Here is a 10405-nt window from a genome sequence, read left to right on the forward strand (position 1 = left end):
ACATTTTACAAGCCAAAAACTATAGCTCTCAGCTGATGGGGAAAACAGTCGATGGAATGCAGGTTCTTACAAGCTACAACTTTTGACCAGACCTCAAGGCAATACTATCAACGAAATAGCGATATAATGCTGTAGTGAACACTGTAATAATATGACAGAATTATCTGCCTCTTGGCTCACATCTGTCTCTCCAAATATTAGAGAATGCACAGAGAGATAGCTCCATCTCATTTTGCTTCTTAGAAAGCCTTATATATATATCGCCTAGCTAAGCCTGTGACATCATGAGAAGCCTACTAGAATTTCACAGAACAATATAAATGAAAACACTTCACAGAAGAAACATAACAACTGATTATCCAAGCTCAAACAGAACTTGATTTTTGACTATAAATGCTATTCATATCAAAGCCTTCTGTAGCACAAACTAGGTAGAGTTAAATTTACCATTATTAACCACAAGTCTTCTTGATGTCTAAATGGCAGTGTCTATATGTGTTATAGATAGGTTCTTTGGTTAGATGTGATATTTTTTATTAGACCAACTGAGTAGCTAGAAAAAAAGTTCTCAACAACCTTCACTTCATCAGGCATAGTAAGTCTTTGCTGGTCTGAGACTCCAAGGAATGAGAAGCTAAAAGTGTGGTAGGATGTCAGTGAAAATAGGTAGAACCAAAGAACCTTGCCTGCCTATGTCCTTACTCCAATGCGGCTACAAACAAAAACTCATCTATATGTATTATAGACATGAGAAAGTTTCATCTAGTCAAAGGCTATATCTGTTAAAGAACATGAGTCCCCTGACTTATGCTTTTTAACTTTAACTTAAGAGAGATGACAGATTCTCTTCATTCTAATGACATTTATCTTCATTAAATTGTAGAATGACTTTACTAGAATAACATTAAAAGTAATGATTTGTACTAATTAGTGAGTATGGACCTATACAGATACATATGGGTTACCAGATATGACTAATTAACAGTGGACCTTCTAAAATCTTTTGATTGAGAGGATTTGTTTTTATATATATGAAAGACTTTATTGACTTTGATGTAGATATTTTCTTTCTAAACAAAGCAGCCTTTGCCTGCTCAGAAGATCGTTTTTTTAACCAGTGATCTGCTGGCCTAAAACCAAATGTCACAAAGGTCTGCAAGAAGTGACGCTACCCCTGGCTTGCAAAATGGAAGTGGAAAAAAGAGGGAGGAAGGACAACATCACTTCTGATATCTCAATCCTCCTTAGGAAGAGGCTGCAAACTTGTCACCCAACAATCTGACATCACCAGGATCAAGGTGCAGCAATGAGAGCGAGAATTACAGAAGATGTCGTGGTATACGATGAGAGAGGTCTCATGAAAAACATACATGCACACACACATTACATTTATATAATATTATTATTTGTATAAATTATAAATGTATATTTGTCACAATGAAGAAAGGGAAACAAAAGCGAAAAGGATAAGATGAGGAATGGAGAGAAGAGAAAGTCAAAACACTTGCAACTCGAATAGCATCTATCCAGGCATAGGATGCCAGCCGGAGGGAACATTTCAAGGTGGCAGTGATGGACTGGATGTTGACTGCTCATAAAAATGAACTTATCAAATCATAGAGTTAAAATATATAGCAAACAAGTATACTGTAAACTTGAGCCACATAAATAACCACTATAAATTACCAAGTAAATATATAGACCAATTATACATACATCCCAAGGGTTTATTGTTTAATTAAGTCTGTTTTGCTAGTATAAGAAATCATAGAACTGAAAGGGAACTGGCAATACAGGTGTATTCCTCCTTGGTTGCTGAGCTGATCCTCTATTGCATATACACTTCTTTTTTCCTTTTCAATACTTCCTTAATATCACTGGTGAGCCAAGCAAGTCTCCTGGCTCTCTTCCCACTTTTTGCCTGTATGGGGATGGCCTGTTTTTGAGTTTTGAGAATTGTCTCCTTAAGGAAGCACCATTGTTCCTCCACACCCAGATTATCCAAATCCAGTCCTCTGCCATGGACAGGAAGTATTGGTGTCTGTCCAGCCCCATCTTGAACACCTTCAAGGAAGGCGACTGCACCACCTCTGCTGGGACAGTGTTAAGGATTCTGATGACCCTCACAGAGAAGTTTTTCCTTATATCCACCCTGAATTTACCCTCTTTGAGTTTAGGCCCATAGGTCCTCATCCTCCCTTGAGGTGCCCTACTGAATAGCTACTCCTAGTTCTTGATGCTCCCCCCTCGCACCCCGCATGGTACTTATAGGCAACTATCAAGTCACCTCTCAGCCTTCTCTTTCTCAGGCTGAACAGGTGCAGGTCCCGGACTCTCTCCTCATAGGGCCATGCTCTTAATCAAATGAGTGGTCCTTCATTGTATCCTCTTGAGTTTATTCATGTCCTTCTTGAAGTGCATTGCCCAGGACTGCGCACAGTACTCCAGCTGAGGCCTCACCAATGCTGAATAGAGAGGGAGGAGTACCTCCTTAGATCTATGGGCCACACAGCAGCCGATCCATGCCAGAGTTTTATTGGCCCTTTTGACAGGCAGCCTCATCACACTGTTGGGTCATATTCATCTTCCAGTTGATCATGACCCCCAGGTCTCACTCAGATGTTGTGTCAGCCAGTGGACCACCACCCAGCATGTAGTTATGGTGAGGGTTCTTCCTACCCAGGTGAAGGACCTTGCACTTCTCCCTGTTAAACCTCATCTGATTTAATTCTGCCCATAAGTCAAGTCTATCAAGATCCTCCTGGATCTTTTCCCTACTCTCTGCTGCGCCCACATTTCCCCACAGCTCGGTATCATCTTCAAACTTAATCACTACACTTTCTACCCTTTCATCCAAATCGTTAATGAATATATAGAATAGCATGGGTCTGAGCACCGATCCCTAGGGGACCCCACTGGAGATTGAGCCAGTTGTCCACCCACCTCACTATAGACTGGGCCAGTCCTGTACTCTCCAGTTTGTTAGAGAGAATCCCATGAGAGACCGTCAAAGGCTTTACCGAAGTCTAAGTAGATGACATTAACCTCATGTCCCTCATCCAGATGGTTAGTGACCTGGTCATAGAAGGACACAAGATTCATCAAGCATAAACTGCCCTCAATAAAGCCATGCTGGTTGCTGTTAAGCACCCAATCCGTCACCAGCTTGTAACTGATGGCCTCCTTAACCAAATTTTCAAAGATTTTGCCCAGGACCGAGGGCAGACTGACTGACCTGTAGCTTGTGGGGTAATCTCTCTTCCCTTTCTTAAAGACGGGCACCACATTGGCCCTCTTCCAGTCACTTGGGACCACTCCCGAGTTCGACAACTATTCAAATAGTTTGGTTAATGGCGCTGCTATGAGTTTGCCAGTTCTTTCAGGACTTTTGGGTGCAGGTCTTCTGGTCCAGTGGACTTGAAGATGTCCAAGCATTGTAAAAGATACTTCACCTATTCTGGGCTGATTTCATGTAGGTTGTTACCTTCCACCTGTTCCCTGGGCCTTTGGTCAGATGAACAGCCCCCACTGGGTTTCAGGAATACTGATGCAAAGTATGTATTCAGGAGTTCTGCCTTTTCACATGCATCCACTGTGGGCTACCTCTGGGTATTCAGCAGAGGTCCCACAGTGGAGCCCAATTTTTTCTTGCTTTCTATGTACCTGTAGAAGGACTTTTTGTTGCCCTTTATATCAGTTGCCAGTTTGATCTCCAGACCTGCCTTAACTTTCTGTATCTCTTATCTGCAGGCCCTGGTGATACAGGTGTATTCCTCCTTTGTTGCTCAGCCAATCCTCCATTGTATATACACTTCTTGTTTCTTTTTCAGTAACTCCCTTATATCACTGGTGAGTCAGGCAGGTCTCCTGGCTCTCTTCCCACTTTTTTCCTGTATGGGGATGACCTGATTTTAAGCCATAAGAATTGTCTTCTTAAGGAAGCACCACTGTTCCTGCACACCCAGATCGTCCAAATGCCAATTGTAGAGGGCCTCTCCAATGAGCCTCTTGAGCTTGCCTACATTTGCCTTCTTGAAATTCAGTACTTCTGTTCTAGTGACTAACTTCCCAGTCTTGTGGTGGATGGTAAACCTTATCAGGTCATGGTCACTGTCTCCCAGAGTACCACCAAATCTCAGGTCGCCTATGATGTCCTCCCCTTTGGCCAGCACTAAGTCCAGAGTAGCTTTGCCCCTGGTAGGCCCTTCCACAACCTGTGTCCATAACAGATCTTGCAACCTTCTAGGTTATTGTCTTTCTTCTGACACACCGAGTGCTCTGTATTTCTGACTCTTCAAAGTCAGGAAATCAGTTAAAAATGCTGGGTCTTGTTTTTTTACCTTCCCTGCTTCCATGTGTTCTCCTTTTCAGTTCACAGCATCAGGAACTGTTGTTCAATTAGATTTCACCTAATACACTGTATTTGGGACCCAGAGATTACTGGGTTCAGTCACCAAATGGTACAAATCAAAAAAAAAAAAAAAAAAAAAAAAGACATCAGTGGTATGTTTAACATATACTGACTAATCCTATTCCTTGAATTCCTGGGGCCTACAGCAGGTACAGATACTTTAAGACATTCATTCTGTAAAAAAAAAAAAAATATTTACTGCTAGTTTCCTATTGTTTCCTGCCACATTACCATTGTTTACTGCAGCAATAATTATTGCTACAACATTGTATTGTGGGGTAGAACAAAGCGTAAGGGTAAATTCATTTTCTCAAGCAGACTGATGTAGATTACAACTAAAATATGTTGAATTTCACTAAATAATTAATGCAATGTTTTATATAATTATATACGCATGCTCCCCGAGTGTAATTGTTATAAAATTATGTCCTCTTCCTCACAGACCAATTAAAAGGTGCAGGTGCAATAATTCTGCTAACAAGACACCTTGGATCATATTTAGTAAGTTATTTCAAGGAATGTGTTAATGTCCAGCTGAAGATCAAAACCCTTGGGAGCATGGCCCCTAGGTAGCTGCACAACTGGTTTTCGTTATTTAGTTTGCAAATTATTTTGTACACCATCCAACATAGTGTCAAGATGTCAACTTGCTACCAGCATAATGTTAGAGTGTTATTATTTCCATGTATCTTCTGTCACTTGTGACTATAATGGGGCAAGATGTAAACATTAACAGCATTTTATAAGCGAATACAACATGCAGGTAATACTACTGAGGCTATAACCTAGATGGCATGATCCCATTGTCAGGATGAATGAGAAGTGTATTCGATGGTAAAGCAGTGGGAGGCAGAAACATACACAAAATCCTGTTTCATATACTCTCACAAAACAAGCAAGCTCTACAGCTTTGTCATCCAGACAGGCATGCTATGCCTGCAAATGAAACCAAGTAAGGAAGAACAATGAAAGACAAAGTAAAATATTCTGAATATAACCAGGGGCATGGGCAGGGGCAGACCCAGTGGGGGTGCACTAGTGCAGTTGCACCCCCTTCAATGGGGGTGCCCAGTCAACAGCAGCAGCAAGTTCAAGTCCCTGCTCCCTCATGCTCTGTTCTGTTTCCCCCATTGCTGGGGTGATTCCAGGTGAAGGAAGCACCTGCGCGGAATGCTGCGCAGGGCTGGGGAGGGTGATCTCCCTTCCAGCACCTGCTATCAAACCATGGGGGACAATGGGGAGTCAGGCAGCGATCAGAAGCACCTAGAAGCCAGGAGATCACCATCTGCCCCAGCCCTGTCCAGCACTCTGCACAACTGCTTCCCGCAGCTGATGCCTCCAGGGCTCTGGAAGAAATGTGGTGGAAAGGAAGGGAGCAGGGACTTGACCCTGCCACTACTGTAGAGCTGCTCCCTGTAGCCCCAAACTGGAGTGGGCAGGAGCCATCCTGGGGCTTTCCCTGCCCCCAGTTCAGCTGGAAACAGCAACAGCAGTGGGTTTCCAGGCATGCCTGCTCCCAGCCCACTGCCCAGGTAGCCCCCTCCCATCCCCATCCTCTAGCAGGCACCATAAAGGGATCCATCCATTCCTCCCTCTGCCCCTGCTGCTGCTGGTCCCAGCCAGGCTGCCACCCCAAGCTGGCACTTACAGACAGAAGACTCAGGCTACAGCAGTCCTGGAGCTCCCCTGCAACAAGGCCAGCTAGGGACAGTGATAGCAACAGGCAGGTTCCCCTTTGTTGCACCCTTGGCAACCCTTCTGCAACCCCTGCTTGAGCATGTGAGAAGATAATGGAAGGCACTTGAGAGGAAGGAGTGCCCAGAGAGGTGCGGGATGTGTCTGTCTTACCTCCTTAAGGGACTCCAAAAAGTCCCTGGCAGCTGCTGCTCTGGCGCCATCTGGAAAGGGAAGGGGAGGGGGAGGCACAACCTCCCCCAGAACACGTGTGGTATGTCCAGCACCTTCCTTTTCAAATTCCTGGATCCACTCATGACCAGAGGCAAACAAATAACCAAGTGTCCTCAACCACGATCCTAGTCAGCAGGTGCCAACTTCACCATCAGCATGTCTGCCCACCCTATAGCAGGTCATACAATCACAAATTAGCCTCCAGACCCAAAGAGACAGCCAATATCTATCACCACTGCCAACTAATGTTACAGAGGGTTGATTTTTTTCTAGCAAAGCTTTGTTTGTTTAAAAAACAAACAAACTGTGTTTTGTCAACTGAAATGCTTTTTACTGTGGCCATAGGCAGATCTAGGATTTTGAAGATGGTGGTGCATATCATCACATATAACACAACACATTTTTTTTCTGGTTAAAGAGAAACTAGAAGCTTTACTAATATGCCAGGGGCATAGTACTATATTATTCAGTTTAAGATCAAAGCAAAAAGCCCTCTGCAATGATCTTCATGTGGTTGTGAGAGATGGGCCAGGTACCAGATAACTGGAAAAGGGCCAACGTTGTGCCCCCCTTTAAAAAAGGAAAGAAAAAAGATCCAGAGAACTATAGACCAGTTAGCTTCACCTTATACCTGGGAAGTTACTGGAGCATATCCTAAAGAAGGCCATCTGCAAGCATCTGGAGGAGAAAGAGCTGACTGCAAGCAGCCAGCATGTATTTATGAAAAACAAATCACGTCAGACAAACCTGATCTCCTTCTCTGACAAAGTAACTACTCGGGTGGATGAAGGGAATGCTGCAGGTACAGTGCATTTCGATTATAGCAAGGCTTTTGCAAGGTCCCAAATGACCTTCTCATAAACAATTGGAGATATGTGCACTAGATAAAACTACTACAAGATGGATAGATAACAGACTCAATAGATGCAAGCAAAAGGGCAATGATTAACGTGGCCATGTCAGACTGGCAGATGGTTTTGAGCAGAGTTCCACAGAAGTCTGTCCTTGCCTCAGTGCTGTTCAACGTATTTATTAATGATTTGGATGCTGGCATAGAAAGCTTCTTGAGCAAGTCTGCAAATGACACGAACCTGGGAAGGACTGTGAACACATTGAAGGATGCAAGCATGATTCAGAAGGCTCTCAACAGATTGGAAAGTTGGTCTAAAACTAATAGGATGAAGCTCAGTGCAAACAAATGAAAGGCACCGTACCTCAGGAGGAATAATCAAAAGCACAAATACAAAATAGGGGACACAAAAAGCAACTGCATCCCTGTACCCGCTGGATTCACCCCTAATTGTGGTGGAAACCTTCCAATTTTCAGTGAAGAAAACAGAAACTGAAAACTAAACAAAGCATTTCTATACCTGTTTTCATTTCTGGCTTTTTTGAAAAATAAAAATGTTGGGATGCTACTTTGCCAGAAAAAGAAAGAAGTGACAAATTTCAAACAAAAAAGGTTTAAACTTAAAATTTTATAGAAAAATAAAAATGGGTATTTTTTTACCAGGTCCATTACTACCATATGGTTATGTTGCCCTCTTGTGGTTCTTATCCACAGAAACATTTAGCAGTAGTTATTGCAGCCGTAGCAACAGTAGCTTGATATTGCCCACAAGTGCTAGGCGCTATCTATGTACAGAGCTATTTTCAAACATAGGCACCTTAATTTAGCCACCAAAATCCATGTGTAAGCTTTTACTTAAAAGTGGCCTATTTACAGAGATGCTGGACACCTGCACATCCTATAGGCTTTAACTGAACATCTCTGAACAATCAGGCATTTTAGATAGATGCCTATACATGAATTTAGTTGCCTACTTTAGATGGCAACGTTGAAACACTTCCTTCATCATCCCAGTCTTGAAGAGCAATCAGTTCAGAGAAGTGTAAGTTCTTCGCTAAATTACACAAAAATGCAGCCTTCTCTTCAAAATTCTTTCATTAAAATGTTATATTTCAAAGAACAATTTTTTTAATTAAATTGTTGGTATGAAGATTTGTGATTTCTATGCATAGAATTTAATTCCACTCCTACATATCCAAATCAGAATTCAAAATAGGAGACTGTTAAAAATTTAACTCTCTCACAATATTAAATATTAATGTGTTGCTCAGTGTTAGTGGTAACATTATGGATAAACAACAGATTAAACTGAGACTATAATTATGACAATGCTTATCACGTACAACTAGTGTTAGCTTAAAGAGGTCACTTTACTGACTTCTATAAAACCATAGCTTTTTTGATTTGTCACTGTTTAAAATCTGGTTTTTAAATGTATTGCAATTTTTATGTATTCATTTACTTATTTTTAAATGATTCCTAAGAAAACAAGAACAATATTATGAAACTTTGTGGAATTTAACTGAAATGAAAAGATGTTACACAATAAATTCATCTCAACACACAATTACTGAACTAAAAGTAGACCAACAAATCTAATGTAGGAAGATGCAGACAAGTCTGTTGCTCATTTCTTCAAATAGTGGGTTTAAAAAAAAGAAACAAACTCTTGTGTCTACATTTAAAATGTAGATTTTACTTTCCTAACCTCCATCCTAATACGCCTGCCAAACCTTCTGTTTATGAACTGTTAGATTCTACCACATATAGTCATTTTTTTCCTTTAATATAAACATTTCCTTAACATTAGGCAAGTGACGTGAAAGAACATGGCAATCCTAAAATGTAATGCTTGCTGGATTATTAACTGTACGTATAAACCTGTCACCTGGATGTCAACATAAACCAGTATGAATATTTACCTAATATGCCATTTCCACCCACAATGTTTCCAAGATTTCAAAAGCATTTTCCAAAAGTATTTGGTTGTAATACAGCATCTAGTCATATCCAATTTTTACCCTAACATTTTATCAGCATCTCCACGACAAATTCCTCATTTTCACCTGTCAGTAGTAAATACAGATGGAAGGTAAAAGTGAGCCCAATGTAATCATATAAGTTTGTGTGTGTTAAAAAAGACCATTAACTGTGCTTGCTATTCCCATACCTTTTGTTCTACCTTCAGAAACTGGGCAAATTCTTCAACAGTGAGATGATCTTTCTTGTCACTGTAGCTCAAAAGCAACAAGTAGAGATCACGCCGTAATGACATCATCTTGTAAAATACAGAAAACTCTTCGAATGTCAGGGTCCCCTGGTTCTCATCTGTGTCAGCTTCCTGAGAAACAAGAATACCCAGTTGAAGGAACAAAGCAGAATAGAGCATGTGTATAAGAAAAGATGCTTCATATGGTTCTGGCTGTAATACATGAGCAGTTCTAGCAAGCACCTCCTAATGCAAAAAGAATTCTTACGGGACTCATAAATAGAAATTCAGTTGTTCCAAAAACAACAAGCTCTCCATGAAGGGCCCAATTTTGTTTCTGGTTTCCATTTTATCTTGTGAGTAGAGTTCATGTTGGGCCAGATTCTAATTTAGTGGCACCTGTGAAAAGCCAGAGTTACTACTGACACAATACAGTAAATTCCAATTACAACAGTACAAGCAATAGAAAAAAATCTCACTCAGTAACGTTATCCAGGGGCAGATTTTAGAATTTTTAAATAAACCAGTACAATATTACAATGCTAAATATATATCAACATGATAAAACGCGACAAGCGTTTAATCCCATTTCCAACAGCCTGTAGATTCAGGGACAAGTCTGAAGTAACAGCATGATTCAATGCAGAAAAATAACTCCACCAACCCAGCCCTTTTTCCATTTTAGTTTGCCTTCAGAGCTACTGCTAGAGAAGAAAACAGTGCTTACTCGTCTGTTATAACTGTTTGTACTTGGTGCAGCTGCCTAAGAGGATTGCTTTGGATTTACAAAACATTTGACAGCAGTTCTCCAATATATATTCTCTTTTATGCCATTATCTGCAGTAACCCAGTCAAGAAAGACTTCTTTTCCTGTTGAGTTTTAGATTATAAGCAGCTCAAAAAAAGAAGTGAAAGGAAGGTTTAATAGCATGGATAGTTTTGGTGGACTCTGTGCTTCCATGAATAGCATCATTCATTCCCAGAGGCACAGGCAACTGGTAGAGGGATACGAAGGTGGGGGGGGGGG

General features: G+C 41.2%; 1 protein-coding gene across 1 annotated transcript in view; it reads right to left on the reverse strand.

The window, feature by feature from the left end:
• The window catches only part of PLCH1 (phospholipase C eta 1), a 218754-nt gene that overhangs the window by 88741 nt on the left and 119608 nt on the right, over window positions 1-10405 (reverse strand). Inside the window, exon 6 of the mRNA XM_025214840.1 lies at window positions 9340-9510. Within this exon, the coding sequence (XP_025070625.1) occupies window positions 9340-9510 (171 nt within the window). The remainder of the gene's footprint in view (window positions 1-9339; window positions 9511-10405) is intronic.

This window comes from Alligator sinensis, unplaced genomic scaffold (genome assembly GCF_000455745.1).
Source record: "Alligator sinensis unplaced genomic scaffold, ASM45574v1 scaffold60_1, whole genome shotgun sequence".
NCBI lineage: Eukaryota > Metazoa > Chordata > Crocodylia > Alligatoridae > Alligator > Alligator sinensis.